The 26,367-nt window shown below is 41.0% G+C and overlaps 1 protein-coding gene across 5 annotated transcripts in view; it reads left to right on the plus strand.

The window, feature by feature from the left end:
* Positions 1-26,367, plus strand: part of CTNNA3 (catenin alpha 3) — a 1,002,073-nt gene that overhangs the window by 37,193 nt on the left and 938,513 nt on the right. For 4 of the 5 annotated variants that reach the window (XM_072995177.2, XM_072995180.2, XM_072995178.2 and 1 more), the window contains one exon: positions 15,403-15,522. The exons of the other annotated variant lie outside the window; for it this stretch is intronic. In XM_072995177.2, coding sequence (XP_072851278.2) covers positions 15,403-15,522 — 120 coding nt within the window. The remainder of the gene's footprint in view (positions 1-15,402; positions 15,523-26,367) is intronic. 5 annotated transcript variants of the gene reach the window in all.

The following is a 26,367-nucleotide window of genomic DNA, read 5'->3' on the forward strand; positions in this document are numbered from 1 at the left end:
TCAGGGAAACACAGTACACAGGTACAGGCAAAGGTTCCCCTTGACATTTAGTCCAGTTGTGTCCGACTCTAGGGCACAGTGCTCATCCCCGTTTCCAAGGCAGAGAGCCACCCTTTGTCCGAAGACAATTCCCGTGGTCATGTGGCCAATGTGACTAGACATGGAACGCTGTTACCTTCCCACCTAAGTGGTACCTATTTATCTACAGTGGTGCCTCACTTTGATTGCCCCGCATTACGACAAATCCACTTTACAACAATCTTTTTGCGATCGCAATTGCGATCACAAAACGATGGTCTAAATGGGGGAATTTCGCTTTGCGATGATCTGTTCCCTGCTTCAGGAACCGATTCTTCGCAAAACGATGATTTTTGAACAGCTGATCGGCAGTTTCAAAATGGCCGCCGGGTAAATAAAAGGCTCCCCGCTGTGTTTAGGAACGGATTCCTCGCCATACAGGCAGCGAAAATGGCTGCCGTATGGAGGATCTTCGCTGGATGGTGAGTTTTAAGCCCATTGGAACGCATTGAAAGGTTTTCAATACGTTTCAATTGCCTTTTTTTTGCTTTACGATGTTTTTGCTTAACGACGATTTTCCTGGAATGGATTATTGCCGTTAAGCGTGGCACCACTGTACTTGCATTTTTACATGCTTTCGAACTGCTAGGTTGGCAGGAGCTGGGACAAGGGACAGGAGCTCACTCCGTTGCGTGCATTCAATCTTACGACTACTGGTCTTCTGACTGTGCAGCACAGAGGCTTCTGTGGTTTAACCCGCTGGCCACCACGTCCCTTTTACATGGTACATACAATGACATACATTATCATTTTCATTATTTACTGAGATATAATACTCATATTAGATAAATTACGAAGGATTTTAAATAACATTTATAATCCTTTTATTTAAGACAATGATTTAGCAATGCATGATGAAAACATCTTTCAGTCTGGGTCCCAGATCAGTTAAATGCCTGGGGGACCAATGTCCCAATATCCAATCTGTTTCTCTTTTCAACAGAACCTTCTCATTATCTGTGTAGACAACATCTATAGCCCCAAAACATAGATCTTTCAAAGAATGATTATAATACCTAAAAGGACGAACCAAAAGGTTTGGTAATCTTTTATTTCTGATATTGCTGAGTTTATCACCTATGTGCATTCTAAGGGCACATTAATGATTTTCCTATATAAAGCTTATTACAGGGCATCTGATAGCATATATCACACAACAGTGCTTCCTCAAAGTATACTGTTTGTTTTTGTTGTGATCTGCTGGCTCAGTCACTGTACATGTATATTGGTGATAAATGCACATGGTTGTTGACCATATGAGGGTGTTCCTCCTGCTAAGATGTCTTTGTTGCCCTTCCCTGAGCTCTCTTCTAGTCAGAATGTCCCCAATATTTTGTGTCCTTTTGAGAGGTATCTCTTGGCAACCATTAATCTTTCTTAAAATACTAATGTATTTTGTTGATGCTGCCTTGTAGCTTATTGGTTATATGACCAAAAGTTGAAACTCAATTGGCATGGCTTTCAGGTTTGCCGTCATTTCTAAAATGGATTAGGACGTGGAGACAGATCTCCCACCCCCCGCATGCACTCATGCCCCTGCACAGCCCCTTCGTGCATGCACGTGAGTGCACACCCGTGCCCCCTTCGCGAGTGCGTGCGAGTGACCCCAAGTGACCATACCCTTCGCATATGCGTGTCCGTGTGAGCGTACCCCACTCCTTCGTGCATGCGCACAAGCAGAGAGCGGTGCCCCGCCTTCCCCAACCAGTCTGTGGAGTTAAAAAGGTTGGGGACCACTCCTCTAGAGGAGAAGGGGAGGAGGATATAAGAACCAGGTGAGGTAGGAGGGAAGTCTGGAGAGGAAAAACCTGAGGTAAAAAAAATGAAGCTGTGCAGAAAGGGGAGATGGAGGAAGAGGAGTATGGGAGAGGCGCTGTAGAAGAACTAGGGTTAGAGTCCTGTCTGGTGGAAGCCCTGGGAATATATCTAGGGCGGGAAGACTGGGTGGATGTCCAGAGGAAGATCCCTGGACCAGAAGACAGTTTCCCTGAGGGTTCCCAAGGCAGAAGCTGAGTGCCTGCCTTATGCAAGTCCACCCCACAGATCATCTTTTTTTGGTAGGGGAAAGAAAGAAGAGAGGGGAGAAGGGTGCTTTGGGGGGGGAGAGGAGAAATCCCCTCATTTGTCAACCCTGGCTCAAATACCAGGAGAAGGCCTCACCTGGCGGAAAAGAGAGAAGGGAGAAAAGAAGATGATTGACCTCCCTCCCCAAGTATTATTACACTTGAGGCCATCCTTGTTGCTGCACCCCTTGTTTGGCCTACTTCAAGTTGTCAGTCCAGGTAAGCAGAAGAAAAAAGGTCACCCCACTGGGCCACAAGGGCTGGAAGTAGTTAATGATGACAGAGAAATCTAGTTTTGGCATAAAAAAAAAAGTTCTTTATCATTAAATGATGTTTCTGGTCCTCAGCTGAGTCCAATTTTAATAAACTCTGTTGTTACAAAAAATGTTGTGGCCCTAGTCATGGAACAAACATACAGAAGAGAGTAACCTAAAAAGTCCTATGGCAGGTGAGGGTGGAGGGAAGCACATCATGGAAAACAAACCATCAGGACAGACTCCCCCCCCCTCAATAAATGTTAAACAGCTTTGTAAACTTTCCTTAGAATGCCCAACTCTTTCATATAGAAGATGTGGTACATTTTTCATTTCTTTGCAGGGTTTGGCCATCAAAACCATTTTTAATGTCACAACAATTAGAAAATTGACTGAAAATAGCAGGTAACTTTAACATATGTGGTTCAATAATCATCAAGTTTTAATAGTATTTTGGTCACTGCTGCTCTAGGCCAAATTCTAATACAACTGCATTCTCTAATGAGTCCTGGCTTTACTTTTTCACTCCATCTCAAAGTCTTTAACTTTGATTATTATATTTTAGAGCTCCTTCAGGCAATTGAAATACCCTTAATTGTGGATCTGATCCCAAAAAAATGCATTTGATTTCCAAAGAGTGTCAGAAACCTTATGGTGTGGAGAGGAGCCTCTCTCTCTTGCTGTATTGTTTTCAGAATGTGTGCTAGTGCACATCAATTAAAAAGGCAATGTTTTTACATATGCTTGTAACGCTTTTCCCAGAGTGTGTTCTAGTACAATGGCAGTGCCAACACTGTACTTTTTCTTCATGAGGATCTTGGCTGCAAGACTTGCCATTAATCACAAGAGAGCAGATGAGGAGGTTTTTTGCTTTCCAGTCCCACGGCTCTAAGGTTTTACAATTTTCATAGAATAAAATAGAAGAGTTTGATCACTGAACTGAAATTAATTTTAAAGGTTATGTCATTCCATACAAAATGAAATTGCTGACCAAGAAAGAGATTTGTTAAATGTATGAAAATGGAGGGAGGGGGAAGAGAAAAGGGATAAACCCATAAATGGGTATTTTATCTCTTCAGTGTCAGAGACATTACTGTTTGGACTAGAACGTGCAGCGCATGAAATTGCACTGTACAGGATACCTTTATTGTGTGGATGACTATTAAAATTCACAGTTTTAACCCTTTTCTTCAAATGTACTCATAGCTGGCCAGAATAATGGTAAGAATCCAATTGTGTTCTGCTGACTGAACAGCTTTTTAAAGTGGTACCAACTATTCTTCCTCCCATTTGTAGTCTTGTAGATCCCTTCAAAATCTGCTCTAGAGAGCTTGGAACTTCTCTGGAGCACATTTTTGGGAGGTTATGTGGAGCTGGGTCAGGGTCGGGGGGTCAGAGAGAAGTGTATCATTGAGCTGCCAGAAGTCAATTAGCATGACATGGGATTTTCGCCTGTGAGGAAGCAGTGGCTGAAACACTTTGACACCTAGTTCTCCCGCTAAGACGAGACCCACATTGCCAAGCAATGTTTCGATGTGCTTTAAGTGCTTAGTTTTAGACTTTCAATTATAACATTTGCTATTTTTAATCTGTATTTTGCTGCTAATTATCTGGAACACTATTTTTCATGGAAAGGTGGGGTGACATTTAATAATTAGCTTCTCTATTTACTGCTGAGAGTAGTAAATGGTGTGGGTGGCTAAGTTTTAATTATATTTGACATCAAGAAATACAAAATGTGATTAATGTGATTAAACTAACCAACAGGCATTTTCTTACACAATTTTGAATACGAATCTGGAATAAACACTGCAAAATTAGTTTGTAGGGGAAAATTGTATCTCACATGGAGATAACAAATACATTATGTATCATTTATTTATTTTAAAGTTTTTTTACTCCCATTTTTTCATGTATTGGACTCTCAAGGCACATCAAGAGTTAGATTAGAAAGACAAAGCCATACAACTATAATTAAATACAGAGGCAGCCAAAATGATTCTGTAGCTTTGTTTAGCAGGATCCAATCCATGACAGTTATTATCACTGCATGATAATGCAGGAATGTTTTTGTGCTGACAGGCATTCACACTTGTTGAAAAATAGCCCTGACAGCTTCTTTGTGTTTGGGTGAGAAGTGGTTAATAGAAGGAAAAAAGAGTCAACTTCTGGGATTTTCTCTTGCTTGATGTAACTTTGTGAATGGCAGTAAGGACAAGGGGTTATCCTGTAGACCAGAGGTCCCCAACCTTTTTAACACCATGGACATGCACAAAGGAGTGGGGAGCGCTTGCGTGGGCGCGCTCACTCTCACACACATGCATGAAGGCAGGGGGTGCTCTGGGGGTACTCAGTGCATGCACTAAGGGGTGGGGGTGCTCACGCAGGGGCGTGCACGCTCATGTGCATGTGTGAAGGGGCTGTGCGGGGGAAAGTGTGTTCAGGGTGGGTGGGAGATCTGTCTCCACGGCCTGGTCCAGCCCAGGCCACAGACCGGCGCCAGGCCGCAGACTAGGGGTTGGGGCCCGTGTCGTAGTCATCTTGACTGCTGCCATTTATATGTTGTCAACATTCAGGCTGTCCTTTGCTGTGTAAATCTTGGCATCCTTTTCCTTGCTGGCAATGTGGGCATGCTATAGCGCAGCAGTATTAGGCAATTCCCGGCATTTTGAATTGTGGATATAGAACAATATCTCACATTCATAAACCAAAGGGGTTTTTTTAAGGAAGAATTGAGTCAGTAATAACAGAAGTATACCTGAGAGTTCTTTTTCTTCTTGCCAAAATCAAATAACAAAATGCAGAGAATTTTCATACTATGAATATACAAACTCCTTCTGTAAACTTCATCTCTGGGCAAGCTTTTGTCTTCTATTTCCAAACTGGAGGTAAATTATTTAGAATTAAGTTATTTGCTAGCATTTTCTACTGTAAAAATATGGCTGGATTTAAACAAAGAAATGTGCAGGATTTTATTAAATAAGAAATCAGTTTAAAATGTTTGTTGATCACTTACTAATGTATTAGCAAAATGGGTATCCTGCATACCAGTGTACTAGGTGATAAAACGTGTTCTTCTTTGCAATCTTTGTGATTCACGCTGAATATTCCTCAGTTCAAGCCCCCTATTCTGTTTTGTGTGCTGTCAGAATGAGAATATATAGAGTGCATTTTAAAGATACTGAACAGCAGGGATGGAATTTTTGGAATTAAAGAACTCCCATAATTCAGTCGGAATCCTTTAGGCTGAAGTAAGGGACTCAGAGACCCCAGACTGGGAGGAAGTAGAAGAGCTCCCTCACCACCAGCACCCCGCTGTTCCTATAGAGCAGGGGTCTCCAAACTATGACCCGCGGGCCACATCCAGCCTACCTTGCCTTTTTATCCAGCCTAGTCCAGGCTCTAGGACAGTGGTGGTGAACCTTTTTGGGCTCACATGGCCAAAACGGGGGGGGGGGGGAGAGGGAGAGGTGTGCCCCTGCTGGAGCGGCGGCAGCAGCAGCGGCAGAACCAGAAGTAGTGACAGTGGAACTGGAAGTGGCGGCGGAAGGGAGGATCCCGGGCACAGAGGTGCCTCGAGACCCTACTCTGGATCCGCCACCAGCACCAGCTGCTGTGGATCCTGACCCTGCACCTGTCTGGGCACAAGCACCATGGTTGCATCCGCCTGCTCAGGTTTGGCTGCCGGGGGGAGAGGGGGAGTAGCAATCCAGCAACTTATGGCTCACATGCCAGCAGAAAGGGCTCCGCCTGCCAGCTGTGGCATGCGTGCCATAGGTTCGCCATCGCTGCTGTAGGACTTTCCCATCCCGTCCTCACCTCCCTGCCTTCCCTAACAGTGCCTTGCAACAACTTTCCCTTCTCCGACTGGCTGCTCCCTTCCCAAACGCCAAGTGGCAGAGGGGGATGATGGGCAGGGGAGGCTCCAGGGGGGCACCAGTAACAGCTTTGCTCGCCTCTTTGTTCTGGCTTCTGAAGGCCCACAGCTTGCTGGTAGATGCCTCTGGAGCTCCAGCCGGCTCTGACCTGAGCTGAACCACAATGTCACGTGGGCGGGTGATGGCTGAGGTGACAGAACCCATGGTGGCAGGCAGGGCTTCTGACCACCTGAGGACTTCGCCCCAGGGCCAGGTGAGGAGAGCCGTCTGACCTCACTGCCTTCTAGCAGCCCACGCCCCTCCTCCTCTGCTCTGGAAAAGGCTATAAATGGGAACAGAGTGGGCGCAAAAAAACCTCTCCCTCTCAATCTCTTTTTCACATGATGGTGTTGGTGTGCGCGCGAGGAGGAAAGCGACAATCTGGAAATCCCACCAGAGGTGACTGAGGGAAAATGGACGTCTCCTTGATGTCCAGAGCCTTCTCTTTCCAGTGGTGTCCGCTGTCTGGTTCACAGAGTCTTTCTGTTGTTATGCTCATCACCAAGTTCATGTGACCAGCCTGCAAAGTGCCTAGTAGCTGTTACGAGCAGCATCTGTGAACCTCCCATTCTTGGAAAAAGTTGCCTTTTTGACTCTGAGACACTAGGCAGGCAGATTGTCAATTCCCTGTGAGCAGGAACAAAACACCCTCACACATCTTGATGTATAATTTGTATCTTTCAGTAGCCGTGCTATCCTTGGTGAACATTAAGGAGATTCTCAGCTGCAGGCTGCTGGGAACAGCCTTCTCAACATTTCACAGCAAATCACAGGATTGCATTCAGTTCTAATTACTGTAATATGAGGTTGTTTCCTGCTAGGTTGGCAATAGTGGGCACCTGGAGGAATAGCAACTTTGTTCAATTTACAATTGCCTTCTGTGTTTCCAGGCCACTTGATTTTCTCTTCCATGTTTTCTGCTTTCCACCAATAGAAAATTGCATTCTGTGTTATGACAGTATGCCAAAATATGGAACTGGGCTGGAACAGACAACTAGGTAGCCATAAAATGTTTTAAAACATTAAAAGAGAGCCTACCTGTTATTCTTTCCATTGACTGAGATTGAAATGAAGGGATCAGGCTTTCATAAAAAGCACACAAATAAGCAGGAAAATTGGTGGAAGTTACTAGGTATAGGATGGCTGAATGACCTTTTCAAGAATGAACTATGTCAAGTCCTACTATTGAGCAAATTTATCTGATGAGCATGTTCAGTCCATTTTAATAATTGGTTCGTTAAGCTTGGAACCTCAGTTCAGCGATATTTTGAAATTAAACAAGCAGTCCTCTCCTTCCCATTAATAATGTAGTATACAAGTACAAGTTTGTTGATCCAAATAAAACTTATTTATTCATGATAAAATTGTTCCCCCCCTTTTCCCCCTTCCCCCCTGTTTTTTTTTTCATTCAGCCCTGAAAACATGTTAAACACATGATATGGCCCTTATACTGTACTGAAAAGTTTGGAGACCTCTGCTGTAGAGTGTATGGCGGAAGCCTATGTTAGAACTTGTTCCCCCAGGCAGTTTGCAAAGCGCAAGGAATCCTCCCAACTCCTAAGGTGCATTGGAATGGCATGGAGCCAAGGGGGCTACTCTACCTCCTCCTGGTTTGAGGGCTTTCAGTGCCATAATTTGGTCTGGGGTGTTTTCATTGATTATGGGACTTGAGTGCACTTTAATTCTGAAAATCCCATCCCTAGTAGTAGTTGAGTAGTAGTTTTTCTGCTTTAAAGAATAACAGTAGATCTTCTCTTCTGTTAGGAATATTGGTTCCTTTCCTTTCCTCTTTTTTGCTACAGGCTTGTCCTGGTCCTTGTGGTCTCTAAATCCTTCTTTAAAAATGTTTTACCTGCAAGGAAAAATATCCTCCAAATGGTCATTCATAGTGTTCATTCTATGGTCACTTTTTCAATCATGCTGCTTGTGCAGGGAATTTACAAATCACTTGAAAGCTGAATTTGTATTGATTTTTGTGGGATAATAATTTTTTAAGGCTGAGCAGCTCTGAATCATCTGCGGCATACTGCCTTGGTTAAGATCTGTAAGCAGCATCCATATCATTTTGGCTTCACCTACTTTGAAGGACCCCTGCTCCTTTCTCAACTCAATGCAAACACCAGCTTCATTCTCTGCCTTGTCAAAAATGGAAGCCTTTGAAGTCTTCAGTAACATCAGGTTTGCTGAAATTGGTTCTCATGACAAAAGAAGACAACGTCACCCACAAATCAGTCCCAGGAAAAGATCTAGATATTCCCAAGTCTCAGAATGCTGTCTCCAAATATCCAAATCTGATCCTGGGCAAAATGTTATAAAGAAGTCTGAGAAGTCCAATAAATCTCACGGTGTCTCTTTTCCAGTTCCACCTTGAACTATGGACACCACCATGTTAATGTTGTTTCTTTTTGGTTTTGATGTCTCTTTCCCATCTGTTTCAGCCACTCAGCTGCCTCCTGATGTTGGGCCACACTAGATCTTGTGCCCACCTCCTTGGTTTCCTGCTGTTTTTTAACCTTATCTGCTCCTTCCCACCATACCATCAGAGGTCTCGCTACATCCTATGGTCAGAACTACCTGGAATTTAGATAACATAGCATGTGTGGACTCAGATTCAGATTCATACGTCTCCTGTCTGGTCTTGCCATCTTTCCCCTGCTTTCGTTCAATATCATTCTTGCTACTGATCTACACATTTCTGCCGTTCTTATACCCACTGTTTGCATTACGCTGGCAATGCTACTTCTTGGTGGGGTTAATCTTATGATTTTCATAGCTTCTGGGAACCAACACATGACTATCATAGATACCATGGTTGTTATTGGTCCCAACCGCCTTCCTAGGGCTTTGTGAGTTTCAGTGTTCTCCAGCTCCTAGGTCTTATTACTCTTGGCAATGCTTGCCACATTACCATTCACCCTGATATTTCCAGTTGCTATGTTCATGTCAGCAATTACCCAGTGGCTGCATATTAGGCATGCCCCCCCCAGCTTTTTACTACAAATCCAAGAATTCTTCATGCTGGGATTCCTATCTGACAGACAGACCCTTACGGACATCTAAATGTGGGACAAAAGCATAAGCTGAAAGACTTTGTGACCTGGCATAGGCTTAACTCAGCCTAGCTTCCTGTTCAAAAATAAAGCTGCCCCAGTGCTTGCTGGGACATTCAGAAAGTTTTTTGTGGCAAAATGGTCCAAATAGCAATGGACAACATGATCACCATTTGTAATATTATCAAACAGGGTAGCATCCAGTCCTCTATTCTACTTCACTCAGCATGTCTGATGTGGGAGTAGTTGTCCTCAGCATATCTGACAAGCAGTCATTTACTTTGCTAGTGTTGAGAACAGTTTGCAAATCCTTCTCTGCTTCAGTGCAGAAGTTGAAGCTTCATGATTTGAGTTTTGCTGATCTCATTCAGAAAGAGGCTCACCTGTCATAGACATGCTTGGTTTGTTCCATAACAGGAAAGGCCTCCACTTATATAATAGAGCCTGAATCATGACCAGCTCAGAGGGAGACATCTTTTTACTGTCATGTAAATGACCCTCCTGTACCTGTTTCTTCAGTTCCCCTTGCTTCTTTGAGTCATTGTCAGGGCAGGGAAGAATGGTTCTGCTTCCGTTATGGTGGGCCTGTCAACCTTGGTTTACAACTCTTTCCCAATAATCTCCCCATCAATATTTATGTTTTCCTCTGTTGCAGGACTTACTGATGTACTGTAACTGAGGGCCAGTTATGATGACTGTACCCAGACGTTTTGCATCTAACTGCTTGGAAACTTTGGTCTTGACTACTTCCCCCTGGAAGTCTCTGCCATTCTTTTACCTTCAAGCAAACCTTTTACTCTCTCTTATGATTCCTGCAGTGTCTCACAGATCTTATAGTTTATCTTGCTGTAATCTTCACCCAGTGTGGTTCTTCCTTGCAATGTCCTTCACTGTTTTTAGACTTTATGATGAAGCAATTTCTAAAAAGTCTTAGAAACACATGTCCAACGGCAGAGCCACCAGTATTAACTAGGCTGCTGTCTGCTGTCATCTTACAGTTGATGAACAAATCCTTTGAGCTGATGACATTATGTGATGTTAAGCTTCCTGTCATGGAAGACTGCATTTCTGGTTGCCATGATGTCAACAAGATGTGTGTCTGAACTATATGCACTTTCCCCTGTTTTATCTTCCTGAAGGCAATCTTCTCTTTCCCTTTGAATCAAGACATTTGTGTTGCCAGGTTGTTTTCTTTTAACCAAAACCCTTCCTCACCTTTAGAACACCTTCCACACTTCCTGGATGCTTATAGGATGCTTGTGCTTTATGTCTCTTGAACAACAGTTTTGTTGTTGTTCATCTGATCCATTTTTGTGCTACTTGGGACACTGCCAGAGCTCTCCATTGTCCTCAGAACATTTTGCATTTTGGATAGTCAATTGCATCACTTTGATGTATCAGGTGAGCTGTGATTATGTCAGCAAAGACTTTTTGAGGTATTCCTCTATGCCTAGTTGCTACATGTTCTTCTCTGGTAGGACAATGTTTGAGTCTGCCATATGTGTGTGAATCATAAAGATGATGGAGAATGACGTGGTCACTTATCTGTAACTGTGGTTCTTCAAGGGGTGATCTGTATACTCCATCTTGCACCCTCCTCCCTTCTTGGTACAGTATCCTGTTTCCTCCAAATTATCAATCTGTCAGTGTACAGGAACTGAATGGCTTTGAGCTCAGGCAGAACTGATTGAGAGTGGGGTGGGTTTCAGCCCCAAAATATTCAACTCTAGAGGATTCTGGGTGTGGCTCTGAACAGGTGCAAGACCCATATGTGTAAGTTCTTAGGTGACCATTTGATGAACCACAGGGAAGCGTCATTTAGCTCTGTGTTTCTAAGATATACAGGAAAAAAATTGCGGCATTGGGGGGAACAACTGGACGTTCACTGTTTTTTTGCTGATGCCAAATTTTGCCAGTAGCACGCATGCACTGGCTGTTGGCTGGGTCAGCTTTGGGAGTCTTGGAAGGAGGTGGCAGCTTATGACCAGCTTCCCTTCAGCTTAAGGCTTATGGTGGGAGGAAGTTGGACTCAGAGGACATGTACCTTTGGCATATATTCAACAGATCCATCTTTCCCCCATTCAGTATTTTGAGTCTGAACTGGGAGAGTGACTGTTCTTTCACTGGTTACAGGCCTGGTTTGTGATGATTTTACAGTGGACCCTTGACTTACAGACGGCTCCACTTGCAGACTTTTCGAGTTGCAGACTCCACTTGCAGGTTCGACCTGCAGCCGGATAATCGACCTACAGACTGGAAAGAAAAACCAAAATGGAACAAAAACGACCAGTTACGGATTAATTGGTTTTCAATGCATTGTGGGTCAATGGAGCCTTGACGTACAGACTTTTTGACCTGTATCCACCATTCCAATATAGAGTAATTCCATAAGTCGAGGGTCCACTGTACCTCAGAAAATTAATACCCCAGGTACATATCTCCCAAACCCATCTTCACTCCCTCTTTAGGAGCCCCAGCATCGTACTGCCTTTTAATCAAGATATTTTGTCACTCCAAGTGAAGGAGTTGTAGTAACTGAGCCCAGAGTCCAACTGAAATGAGATATCCCAATATGAGCAAGGAATCCATGTACAAATTTGGCTTTTGTATGTCTATAACTTCCCATAACACTTGGACAGGCATGTGACTTAACTTAATTTCTGATCCAAAATGCATTGTGAATGAATGAATAACATATTTGTTTCTCACACAAGGGCAGTTACAGGAAAAACATTAATTTTAATAATAAATACTGTGTTTCCCGGAAAATAAGACAGGGTCTTATATTAATTTTTGCTCCAAAAATGCAGTAGGGCTTATTTTCAGGGGATGTATTTTTCCCCATGTACAACAATCTACATTTATTCAAATACAGTCATGTTATCTTCTGGTTGCTGCACAATACTGCACAATGGTGGAGGGCGGGGTTTCACTTAACTGTGGCTTATTTTTGGGGTAGGGCTTATATTACGAGCATCCTGAAAAATCATACTAGGGCTTATTTTCAGGTTAAGTCTTATTTTCGGGGAAACAGGGTACCAATGATAACTAAACAAATAATAACTCTGCACTTGCAAAAAGACCTGTAGCAAATAATTTCCTTTACAGTATATTGTGGATGTCTTTAATGGGCTGCTTATGCAAAGCTAGTGACTCTTACTTGTAATTGATTTATTATAACCAGCTTACAAGCGACAAATAAAATAGACAAAAGGCCGACCAGTTCTTATTTTTAAAAGATCCCTCAGAAAGTGAACCCTAGCATCTCTGTATAAAGGGCAATGTACAAGACAATGTAGGACATCTTTTGCTTCCCCTGTGATATAAGTATACATGTGTAGTGCAAAAAGAATCCAACATAATTATCAATGGCCTAAACTCAACATGATGCTAACTGTAGCAGTGGGATTTCTGCTCTCCCTGTCTCTCGATGGGTGATTAAGAAGTTGCAATATAGAGGAAGGATCTTATATATCAGGGTTCTCAAACTCAATTTACCTGGAGGCCGCTGGAGTCAGAGGCTGGGTGAGGCTGGGCCACATCAGATTTTCTGCCAAGCAGAGCAAGAGCCTGAGGAAGCCACCCAGGAGTTTCCTTAGCCCACCTGGGGCTCCGAAGAGAAGGAGGAGGAAGAGGGGCATGTGAGCCCTTGTCGCCGGCCACGACCCCCTCCGGCAGAGAAGGGAGGGACTGCCTAGCCAGGGGGAGGGGAGGAGGGACCACCTAGCCGGGGCGGAGGGGAGGAGGATGGCACCACATATTTTTTTTAAAAAAACCCTGACAAAATCGCCTTGCCAAAGGAGAAAAGCCCCCACCGGTCCCCGCAAAAGTAAACAGAACGGGGCGGGGGCCGCCACAAGTGCGTGCACAAACATACATGCACAGATGCCCAGCAACCTTCCTCTGAGCGCCCCCCTCAAAAAAAGGCACACTCAGCAGCAGCTACTCTCACCACGACAGAGGAGCAAACTTTGTGAGGCGAGCCCAGGCAGCCTCCAGAGCCGAGGCAGCAGAAGCAGGATGAAGAGGAGGAAGAAGAGGAGGAAGCACTGCCGGGAGCTGAGGTGGTCACTGGCCGGGCTGGTGCTGGGGGTGCTGAGAGAGAAAGAGAGCCAGAGAGCCACTTCCCTGGAAGAGGTGGCGGCGGTGGCTGCTGTTGGCGGCGCTGTTGGAGGTGCTCTTTGAGGACAGGCTAGGAGAGAGCTCCGCTGTCAGGCATCACTCAGTGGCAGTTCAGGCGCTCGGGGTAAAGGGCTGGCAGCACGACTCGCTCTCCGGTTCTCCCCCAAGACAGCGCCTCTTGAACCCTCCATCTGGAACTGCAGCTTGCCAGCTGGCAGACAGGCTGGCTGGCAGGCTGCACTTCCGGATGGAAGGTGCAAGCGGCACTGTCTTGGGAGAGAGCTGGCGAGCGAGGCAAGGCTTGTTTTGACTCTTGACAGCAGAGGACGTGTGGGCACTTGTGGGGGGGACAGGCAAGGCAGGGGCCACAAACTGTCATATGGCGGGCCACAAATGGCCCCCAGGCTGCATGTTTGAGACCTCTGTTATATATAGTGTTCATCTTTGCTGAACTGTGGATTTAGACTTGTTTGCACATCAGTATAGTTTTTTAAAACAATTTAAAAGTTATATCTGTCAACATAGCCATTAAAGATTTGGCCTATATGAAGCACTAGAGAAATGAAGGTTAATGTTCTACCAGCAGACGCTGAGATACGTAGGGCCATTCTTGAACATTGCAGATCCAACTGTTTTGTTCTGAAAGTGGAATACAGGAATGCAACGCATTGAAATAAGATTATTCTTCAACCATACATACATCTTTCTTGAAATGCAGTTTTGACACAATATTGTGCATCAGTAAAATGAATTATGAGCCATAATGTGAAAATTTTATCAAAATATGCTCTCCATGGTTATAGATAAATTTGTAAATCGAGGTTATATTACTAGATAGTTTATAGGACTACTTATCGTAGTTCCATACACTAAGATTGGAGAATCATTAATCCTCCAAATGTTTTCACTAACATCTCCCATATGCTTCAGCCAATGTGATCAATGTTAGGGAACTGTGCAGGTTGTAGCCTTGAACACCTGGAAGGTAGAGGTTCCCAGTCCCTGATCTACAAGGTGGTCTAAAATTTGCATGCAATAATATACCAAGGCAGTCTTGGAAAAGTGCAATTGACAACTGATTTTAAAATGTGAATTATTTATGAAAATATGATTCATAAAAAAATCAGCATTATGAGCTTCTGCCACTGCTGCCAATTATGTAGCAGGCTGATCTTTGAACTGGAGAATTCAGAACAGAACCTTCTCTATCTCGTCCTGTATCCGGAGCTCTCCAGGCAGGGTACAAACAATAAAAGACAACAACTTTGAAACAAGAATCAAACAATTTAAACAATGTTATACAATTAAACAGAACAGAATAAAATGACAGAAGGCAAAATTCACAATCCAACAGGCCAAAACCAGTTCACTGCAATCAAATAGCTTACACGAATAGCCAGGTTTTACTATAGTTCTTACATGTGAGTGCACATAATGGCTGAAATCCAGCAGTAAGATGCAACTAGAATAGGACCACTGAATCAGTGGAACTTATTGAAGAGTCAACTCACCATATTGCCGCTGTTTTAATGGGTCTACCTTAGTTGCAAATTACTACTGAATTTCAGCCAGAAGTCCAGAAAATTACATTTTTCATAGATCTTGGTGTCCACAGGGCTGCTGCTGCTTAATCAAGCTTTAGCAAGAGTAATCCTTCTTTTAACTAGCAGGCAAATTTCAGAGGAAAGTTGCTGATACCCAGGCCTTATCATGGACTACATTGGCGAGGCAGCCGTTGAATGGATCCCTTTCAGGTGGCCTTGTGCTCCTGATCATTTACTTGTGGGGTGCAACAAGAACAGTCCAAAGAGCCAACTTAGCACATTTTAGGAGTGTCCATTCCCAATCAAGCACTTCTCAGAACATAAACACAACAAATAAGCCACAATAATGTTTGTCTCAATTTGTATGGCTACAGGTTCAAAGAACGCTTCAGTCTCTTCAAAAAGTGTCTAGTAAATCTGAGCTACAGAAAACATATAAAAACCTTCAGAAAGAATTGAAAAAGTTGGACGATTTGGCATACAAGCGACAACAGGTAAGACCACTGACATAAATTTCAGTTGTCCAGCTTGATTGTTTTTACTCTTTTCATTTGCATTGTCTTTGCAGAAGGAATGAATAAAGTAAGGTGATTCACGTAAAGCCCAGTTCAGCAAGAAGTACCAAGTGCAATTTCTAGTTTTGTTTGTTTTTTAAGCCATCTGTATACTGAATAGTTCTCATAATGTCTCAGTTAACTGTAAGCTGAGATTGGTTTGAATAGCTTCTTACCTTAGCCTTACTGTATTTCGGTGGGAAATATTTGAATACATCAGGTATTTTGCTTTATGTTTATCCCCCTCCCTTCAACTCCAGTGTTTTATGGGGTCTTCTTTTTTTAGCTCTGGAAGATTACATATCAATTTATTAGGCTTAGGACGTGTTTGCACAGAACAGTGTACTATGCATTACTCTTGACTGTTAAGAAAGATATGAAATTACATCAGATATTATATTATTATACACAACTTTTAAAAATGGTTTTAAAAATATGCTTTTGTTCCTGCTACAAAGGCCTATTTGGCTACCTTATGAAGGTGACTCTGGGCTCTCAAAGGCTGTGTCAACAGAGCACAAACTGTGGTTACTTCTACCAATCTGGTAGTGAAAAGCTGTGTGTGACCGCAATGTAAGCTATCTGAGTTCCAGCTTACCAAATTTAGTTGAGCTGTTTGTGACGGATCAGGAAAGAGATCTTGATGTGCGGGTGGACAACTCGATGAAAGTGTCAACCCAGAGTGCGGCGACAGTGAAGAAGGCCAACTCCATGTTAGGTATCATAAAAAAGGGGACTGAAAATAAAGCAGCCAATATTATAATGTCATTGTGCGAAACACTGGTAAGGCCACACCCGGAGTATTGCGTACACTTCTGGTCACCACACCTCAAAAAAGACATAATGGAACTGGAAAAGGTACAGAAAAGAGCGACTAAAATGATGACTGGGCTGGGGCACCTCCCTTATGAGGAAAGGCTACAGCCTTAGGGGCTCTTTTGTCTTTAGAGAAAAGGCACCAGAGGGGGGACATGATTGAGACATATAAAATTATGCAGGGGATGGATAAAGTGGATAGAGGGAAGCTCTTTTCCCTCTCACACAATACCAGAACCAGGGGACATCCACTCCAATTGAGTGTTGGGAGAGTGAGAACAGATAAAAGAAAAGGTTTTTTTTACCTGGAGTGTTGTTAGACTGTGGAACTCTTTGCCACAGGATGTGGTGATGGCATCTGGCCTAGATGCCTTTAAAAGAGGATTGGATAGCTTTCTGGAGGAAAAGTCCCCTGCAGGTTACAAGCCATGACGGGGATGTATAATCTCCAGGCTTCAAAGGAAGGTACCTCAAAATGGCAGATGCAGAGGAGGGGTATCAGGAAACAGGTACCTAGTTGTCTTGTGTGCTCCCGGAGGCATCTGGTGGGGCCACTGTGAGATACAGGAAGCTGGACTAGGCTTTTGGCCTGATCCAGCAGAGCTCTTCTTATGTTCTATGTGTGAAATACTTTTGATCTACGTCAATGAAAGGGCCTTTGAATTATTCTAAATGTACTATTGTAGTTTTTATTTTGGAAAGGCTGACCCCAAATTTTACATGTATTATGTTGTAACTTGTCAAAATGTTGCTCATGTTGTAATATATTTTATAGAACTAGACATAGTAAGGTTTTGATTATTTGTATGTTATGCTAGATTCATCTATTAGAGGTTATTATTAGCTCAGTAATAAAAGATTTTCTTCTCCTTAACACTATTTGCAGCTGAACAATTTTGATAAGAAATATTTTGTGCCCTTTCAGCAAATTCAGTTACAAATTAACACACATAACATTTCTTCTTCCACAGCAGCCTCTTCAAGTATGTGAATGAATAAACTGTTTTCATGAATAAAATTGTTAAATAGCTTCTAAAACATGTTGGGATATAGTATATTTATTTATTTTCACACAGTACCAAGCATTAAGGCTTCAATCTAGCTAAAACAAATAATATGTACTATTTAAGCTAATATAATTCAGTTAGATTAAGTCTGTTAACCTTCAACAGATTGCTCCATAGTCCATATAGATCACTCTTAAGACACAGTATAGAGTAAAGCTTTAGGTATTACTATTTTTAGGGATCAAAATCTGTATGTTAAAAACTTACTGTGTACTTTCATAAAATTTCTGTCCATTTTCATTTCATTTTTATACCCTGCCAGCAGGCTTTTTGAGAAGCATGGGAATATTTTGACTCAGCTTGTTTCAATAATTGTGTTCAAGAATAATAGCAGCTAGATTCTAATCATATTTCTTCATAAACAAGACCCAGTTTGTTGAATGGAAATTACTTTTAGTTTTGCATAGAGCCTAGAGTTTGGAAGAAACAAATTACAATTTACAATATAACCCATAAGGAATTTGTTTTTGGGGATAATGAGGGTATAGTGAGGTTACTTTTGCAAAAATATATAAATAGCAGTTATCATCTCTCTTTTTAAAATAGTACATGTTCACCTTAAATGGGTCATGATGATAGTATCATTGCCATTTTCTATTTGGTTTTACCTTATTTAAAAGAAGGAAAAAGCCAAAGAGGGTAGAGTCAAGGACATTCCATTTGGTGGCAGAGATGAAGGGGAGAAGAAATATAAAGATGCTGTAAAAACATGATTCTGTATTTCAAGTTCTGTTGAAAGGTTGATACCATGCTTCAAAGGATGACTGAGGATTACCATCTTATGAGAGGGAAAATAAGCAAAAATAGCACTTGTGAGGACATTATGCACTAATGCCTGCATTCTATTCAATTTCAGGAAAAGTACTACAGACCTAGTAAAAGTGGCCTTTTACAGGAGTTGAATGTAGAGATTCCAATTATTTCTTTTAAAAGGGTGATTATATCCCTTTGGTATATTTTATAGTGTTCAGAGTCACTCAGATCAAGAAAGAAAGTCTGAGGTTGGGCAATACATGGATCACGAAAAAGTCACAAACAAGATTAACTTCCATGCCTTTCAGAACTTTTTGTCAAGCAAAAATATTATAAAATGGTGTCAAGGCAAACATTGGCCCAGATATAATGTCCTTAGCTTATGAAACAAGATTGCCAATAAAGCAAAACGGAGTTTAGATTCCATGTGAGGCAGAGGTGATAGTTAGAACTACTTGATAGCACACATGTTTACATATCTGGCTATGGAGCCAAAGGTTGGGAGTTCAGTTCCCTGCTGTGGCTCCTTGACTGGGGCTGGACTCAATGATCCATAGTGTCCCTTCCAACTCTGCAGTTCGAAGATAATGATGATGGCAGTTTCTCTTCCTTTGCAGATGAAATCTGGCTCCCCCCTCCCCCGCAGGTTCTTGAGACTAATAGAAGAGTACCTGTATTTGTAATGGTCTCATATAAATATAGAATTAATTTCAGGCCTTCTATACTTCCTTAAGATGTAACCTTCATTGAATGCTTTGATGACTGAATGGGAATTTTTCAACATAGCTGTGTTAACAGTGCAATATAAGATGCTTTTGGTAGGAAGGTAACATCATAGTATGGGAACAGCTAGTTCAAAATCAAAATGGTAGGAGATTTAGAGCAGAATCCTATACATTTTTACTTGTAAATAAGTCTCATTGTACTTAACTGCACTTATTTTTGTGAAAAGATATAATAGGATTACAGCTTTCCTAAGGATACTGTCTCATGCCTAGTAAAGTGTGAAACTCTAAGAATATTTACACACCAGATTCTGGGAAAAGATCAAATGAAAACATTATGTCTAGAACATTTAAGTGTAGTTGACATTAAGGTAATGACATTTCTCAGTGGAAGAAGGAACTAAATGTCAAATTAGTTGAGAATTGGTGCAATTTCTTTTGGAGCAAAGAGCTATTGTCTTTCACTGGACATTGATTGCTAACTGTTTTTCCATGATTGAAGAAGAAATGGGACCTCATATTCTTCAAGTGACATAGAAGAATCTATTGTATATGTGTGCATCTACTAGAAAACATTAACCATCTGCTGAAATTGTCCTTCCCAAACTAGAGCCGATCAGGTATGTTGGAATCAGTGGAGGCTGTTTGATTAGGGCAAATCAGACAGTGACCCACCTCAGGCTCCTCTCAGCCGTTCCTCTCCTGCTTGTCTCCTTGCAAAAGGAAGAGGGTCAAAGCCCCATCTGCGTTCCTCTCCTGCTGTTTGTACGTGTGAATGCTCACTTGCTTCCTGCTTGTGTGCTTGTATGAATATCTGGTTTTGGCCCTACTCTGCCTGTTGTGCCTGGCTCTGCTCAACGGTGCTGTACTTGCAGACTCACGAATGACAATGGACAGCAGCCACCACTGATTCAAACAGAACTCTCAATTTCCTCAGCTAGCATGAGGAAGATTACTTGGGAAGAGAACAATCTTATATAACAGTGGTCCCCAACCTTGGGCCTCCAGATGTTCTTAGACTACAACTCCCAGAAGCCTTCACCACCACCTCTGCTGGCCAGGATTTCTGGGAGTTGAAGTCCAAGAACATCTGGAGGCCCGAGGTTGGGGACCACTGTTATATAGGAATGGTATCTGTATTTGTAGACATAGTTCAGGTCTAGAAAGAACACCTAGTATTATCTTATATGTTTCAGATGCTGTATAGGGTCTGTAATGTTTAAATGACCCCATGGACATTAACACACCTGTCAGGATGTAATATTTAGGTACCAGCTGATTCTGGAAATAGGCATGAAGGTAAATAAGTCCAGTATCTGGGTAAGATGAAACTGGCTTGCTAATAATGAAAACTCATTTACAAGGGGAAAAAAAACATAGCTTTTATTTCTATGCCTGGACACGCAGTAAAATGCACACAAGATCTATAGGAGTTCCGCCGTTGTTGTTTTTTTGAGGACTTACTGCCCGTATCTATTCCTGATAGCAAATATGGCATCTGAGGAGTTTTTCCAGATCTGCTGCTGTTTCTTGTGGACAACTCATAGGCAGTCCCAGGACTTACGGAACAACAAGGCTAGAAAAGTCATGACACTCTTGTTCCAAGTGGCACACCATGGGCCAAGTGTGTGATTCCACACTGCTCCTTTCCTCGTTTCCTCCAAAAGCTCTTGGTGGCCTGATGGTGTGCAAGGGCATCACATCCACAAACAAGTCACAAGTCAGCCCTTGTGCTAGCTGGGAGTGATGGAAGATCGAAGTGAATAAAGATCGGTTAAAAAGATATAATAAGTCAGTTTTAAAATTGATAAATAGGACTGTATAAATTTAAATCTGATATTTACATATTTATTCTTTACATTAATTTTTAGATAACCCTATATGGAAACAGGTTTAATATAAAATAAGCTGCAGCTCAAACATGAATTAGGGATTATTCTTAAAAGTTTAAATTTTTGTGAGCAGTTCTTTTGACTGGGGACTCAGTTTTAAGGGGTTCCAGAGATTATTTATAGATTATTTAGGTTAATCTTTTTATCTCCCCTTGTATACAGTATGGTAGTTATAGGAAAACTGTGAGGTTCTTAAACTACATTTCTGCTTCAACAACATTTGCTTGTTAACATTATTATATGGAGATGAGAAATAACAGGCTGGGTCAGCCCTGTTTTCCAACTCTGATTTAAATATTCCCTGAACCTCTGTTTTTGTTGTATGTTTGTTTCTGTCTCAACATGATATAATGCTGGAAGTCTTTGGAAGCCTTATTAAAATCTCCAGGATTGCTTCCCATAGTTTCCGTGAATAATGTAGATTCCTTTAAAATGACAATACATGCTATTGCCCCAGTGCTTTTGACTTACATGACAGGATTTATTGTGCTTTCTCTTTATTCTGTTTTTTTAACTGCCAATAGGTGACAGTGTTTTCAAACATATCTCTGTTTCTATGCGTTTATATTTTTCTCTTGTTGAAGGTTTAGCATAAAGAATTACATTAAATTTGGGCCTGCAAGCTTTGATAGGTTTATTTGGTAAGCCCTAATTTTAAGTGTGTGACAAGAATGACGTGGACATTGGTTTATTGTTTGAAAATACTTTTGTTCTTCTGTGTTTGTGTGACAGAGTATGAAAAAGAAAACATGAAGGTTGTCTCCTAATTGTGTACTGTACAACTTGTTTATTAGTTATACGTTATTAAACATTTAATTATTTCAAAAAGACATCTGTGCTGAACTATTAGTAATGCGAAAATTTGTTTAAATTTAATCTAATAATCAATTAATTGGTTGTGAAGTAGTTGACAAATAAGCAAACATATTTAATTTGTTGGACTTACTAATTGAATTGTTTAATTTTTAGAAAAGTCTTAGGCGGATAGTTTTTGAAAAGAGGAGGAAGGAAGGAGAGAGACAGGAGAGAGACAGAGTTGATAATTTCTGGAAATACATTTTGTATATGTATGTTCAGACACAAACATTTATATTTATCGGCTTTGCTTCATTTTGCAGCAGCAAATATTTAATAATAATAATAATAATAATAATAATAATAATAATAATAATAATAATAATAATAATAATAATAATAATAATAATAATAATAATAATAATAATAAGCTATCAAGTTAATTCTGACTTATGGTGACCCGTTTCAGGGTTTTCTAGGTAGAGGGTACTCAACAGTGGTTTTCCATTCCCTTCTTCTACAGCCTTCCTGGGACTGTGCAGCTTCCCCAAGGCCACACAGGCTGGCTCTACTTGCAGGAGGCACAAGGGGGAACTGACATCCCAATCTCTGGCTCTGCAGCCAGATACCTAAACCACTGAGCTATCCAGCCAGCTAGTTCTAAAAATCACTGCATTTTGCTATATGCACAATGAATAAGTGTATTATTATGGAAATACAGAGATGGCAGTTCTACAGGGTTGACACCAGTATTTGTTATCTGTTCCCTCAGAGTCCCCTGGACATTCGCTCTTGCTGAACATATAGCAAGCTCTGTATAATATACAGCCTGTACTATTCTCCTAACTACATTAGCTTCCTGTCCTCAGGTGATGTGGAAGATGCTAGTGCATTGCCAATAAAGAAGTAAGATTTAGCTGGTGGGTAAGATTCAGCCAGCTTCTGTTATATGGAATGGGGAAGAGAGAGAAATCTTGTCCTTCTGCTTGGGAAGCAAAATGTCAATGTCAATAATACGGAATGATCTTGTGCTGCAGGGAAAACACCCTTTATTTGTTCCTTTCCAGTGACCATGCAGGCCACAGGGGACTTTGGAGAATTAGTGTAAACTGTAAACGATTTACTTCCTGTGTGCATAGTCATTCTGCATTTGAAAGGTGGGAAATATGCGCAGATTGTGCCCACCTTTTGAATATCACAAAAAACAAACACTACCAAAAGCAGAACTGAGTGTGCTTTTAATCTGCGGCAGCATGTCATGTGTCATGAGCAGTATCGGAAGCTGCTTTCCATAAAGTCTTAGAGAGTGTGCAGCTGCCTCACTACTTCTTTTCGAGAGCTTGTTTCAAACTATACCAGATGTCAGGTTAGTCTGTAGATATTAAAATATATTTGTGACTTAACTTGGTTGGCTGACAAAATGAGTATCTGCTCCTAAGGTGCTGCTGAATTGAAATTGAATGGTTAATAACAAATCTGCAATAGAGTTACACATCTGAGATACTCCACTTCAGAGATGTGGCTGAAGTCCCTTGCTAGTTATGAACAATCTTACAGAGACCTCTTTTGACCCCCTGTGATAACTGATCCACTTTGGTGCACAAGAATTATAATTTAGTTGTAGACATAGGGTTGAATTGCTCCTTTCAGTTGATGGATTGGTGCTAGACTCTTAGTAAGGAAATAGAATTGCTGAAAGCCTTTAGGATAGAACGATTGTGGACTATGTGTGTTTGGTTTTATATTCATGCTACAGTTATAAGAAGCTCTAACCATTAGAATAAGTAAAAATCCAGCAATCCAGGAGACTGGTTTCTTTATCCCAGTGGCAGAATTTTCATCCCAAGAACATTTTTGAATGCTAAGCTCTTTATCTGGGGGATGGAAAAATTTGTAAGCATTGCTAAAGCAAGGCATATTGAGACTCCAGGCTTGTTCACATAAATGTTCTGTTGATTAGGAATAGTAGCTAAGCACCGCCATAGTCTGGCGATGGTGCCTTGGACTCAGATCTTGAAAATATCCATTTGTACCCTTGCTAGTCAACTCAGTGTTTCATTTGTTCTCGTCATTCTCTTAAACAAACACAATTGTGAAGATAAACCATGACAAAGACTGTAAAAATGCTCTATACATTTAAAAAAAGTGGTATAAATACTTAGGATCTTCTTTAGTACAGTGGACCCTTGACTTACAGACGGCTTGACTTACAGACTTTTTGAGTTACAGACTTCTCTGGCCGCAAAATTTAGGTTTGACTTGCAGACTGAGATTTGACTTACAGACCAGAAAAAAACCAAAATGGAACAAAAACGGCCTGTTATGGGATTAATCGGTTTTCAATGCACTGTAGGTCAATGGAGACTTGACTTACAGACTTTTTGACTTGAGAACCGCCTTCCAATACGGATTAAGTTCTCAAGTCAAGACCCCACTGTACCCAGTGTTCAGTTCAATAAACCCAAAAATGGAACTCCAAGTTAGCTAGGGTTTTTTTATTTTTATTTTTTTGAGTGGGCCTACCCTAGTTATTTTAAAATAAGGGCCCAGCCCAAATTATTATTATTATTCAATATGGACTGTTTTTATTCATTAATATTTGTGCACATGGAACTCCAAAAATAGATGTCTCCATGACCATTTGATGAGGTGCTGGTCACATACATTGTTGTGTTTTTACTACATCTTATTGGATTGTTGTGGCAGTTTCCAGACTTATAATTTCACATGCATGTAAATATTGAACAGGATACTACGTAGGTAGCATTTATGGTTTGGTCCGAATATTCTTCTTAATAGCAGATAAATTATTTATATTAATAGTTTAATATTATTATTAAAAATAATGCTAAATATTTAATAATAATATTATTAAATATTCAGAGAAATATTTAATATTAAAAAGTTTTCAGTGTATTGTTTTGATCAAGAGTATGATGTGCAGTGTGTGGGTGAGAATGTGTGATTGATTTATTGGCACTGCATTTATCTCATCCTTGTTTGTGGTTGCAGCACATTGTATTGTTTGGGTTTATGGTAAACTGGCAGCAGCAACTTCATGTTACCTTCTTGGCTTAGAACCTCTCCCTTAGAGAAAGAGATCTTTGCTCTGTAAGAGTTATCATTTTGTTACTTTTTAGAGACATTTTTGATAAGGCCCTTGACACTGTAAAGCGGATAAGCAGCTACTCCTATATGCAATCTGAATGTCTGAAATATGTTTTGGAACGCCTGGTAAAAAAGGAACTGTCACTTCATATGTGAATGGCTAGAGGTCTGTAACATTGTATATGTGCATAATGATACTTTGCTGCATTTCAAATACTGTAGTGCAGGGGTACTGTACCATTTCTCTAGACTCCCTCAAACTTCCTGCCTTCCAACCATAGTTTGGATATGACATTGCAAAACATTTAGAAGCTTCCTTTTTCTTTAAAAAAAGGGGGGGGGAGCTTTTGAAGCTTAATCAGGTCTAGGGGACTTATGTTTAATATGAAAATTAACATCCCTAAGGCATTGACAGGAACAATGCATAATTTCAGAATGAATTTCTTTAAGGGTATCTGGATGTTGGAGATAGGATGCAGCTGTTCAAGGTCTGAGGGAAATGGCCCCAGGACTCTGAGAATTTGCCCATTCCTGCTCTCATGGATTTCAGAAGCTCTTTTATGCCTCCAAACTATAACATTAGGAAAAAATCATGAAGAAGATTAGCTGAGGGTTGTAAGTTGTTTTGGCTAGTTAGTCAACTAGAAAAACCAGAAGTCTGAAAGATCATAAAATATGGCATAATAATAAGACTTATTTAAGTGGAACCCTTTCTTGCGAAATGACGAATTTAAGTGATTTAACCAGTGTTCTTAGTGTTGGCGATGCCTTTAGCATGCCTGTGGCACTACTGGCACAAATTCAAAGGCTGTTTTGCTTCTGCTTAGGTATCTCTGATAGTGTAGTAGCATAATAGCTGGCAACAGAACCCTAAAACATATAAAATATCACTCCACTCTGATGTAGATGTTAAGGTACTTGTTTGATTTTGATTGCATACCCTGAGGCTAATAATATGTGATAAAAGAGCTTTTAATTTGTCTGTAGTGAAATACTTTAATTGATCATGAATTATTTAAATAGTGCTATTTTAGTGCTGTGTAAGAATATGTCGTGACCATTTCTTTGTTCAGATTTTTCATTAAAAACCCAGACAATTATCAGTGGAAAGCTAGTAGAAATTTTAGAGCAAATTTGGATGTGCAAAGGCCAGCTTCCAGAAGATGGAGCAAGATGATCAATCTAGTTTTTGTCGTCTTCTAGGTTCTAAAAACATGCTCTTTTTAATAATATGTGCCAGATACAGATCCTAGTGGAGAGTCCTGTAGGGCAGACGCCTCCAATGGTGTGCTGTCCAGTGTGCTGAATACATTATCATTATGTACAGCTGACATGGTTAGTGTTCAGAAGTTGTAGTCCAACATATGTGCAGAGCACCAGATTGCTTATCCTTGTCATTGGGGATAGCAAAGCCTTGTTTTCTCCCTTACAGGGACACTTCCTTATAGTGGATGATCTTTTCTAATTTCTTCATTATTATTCTTCTGAATCTCAATCTTCTGATTTCTTGGCTACAGTCTCCATTTGGACTGATGATCAAACCAAGGCATAGAAAAGCTTTAACTATTCCAATTTCTTAATAGTCAGTATTAAAGTTGTGTAACTCTTCTGTAGCTGAGATTTTTTTGT

The sequence above is a fragment of the Pogona vitticeps genome, chromosome 3, assembly GCF_051106095.1.
Source record: "Pogona vitticeps strain Pit_001003342236 chromosome 3, PviZW2.1, whole genome shotgun sequence".
NCBI classification, from domain to species: domain Eukaryota; kingdom Metazoa; phylum Chordata; class Lepidosauria; order Squamata; family Agamidae; genus Pogona; species Pogona vitticeps.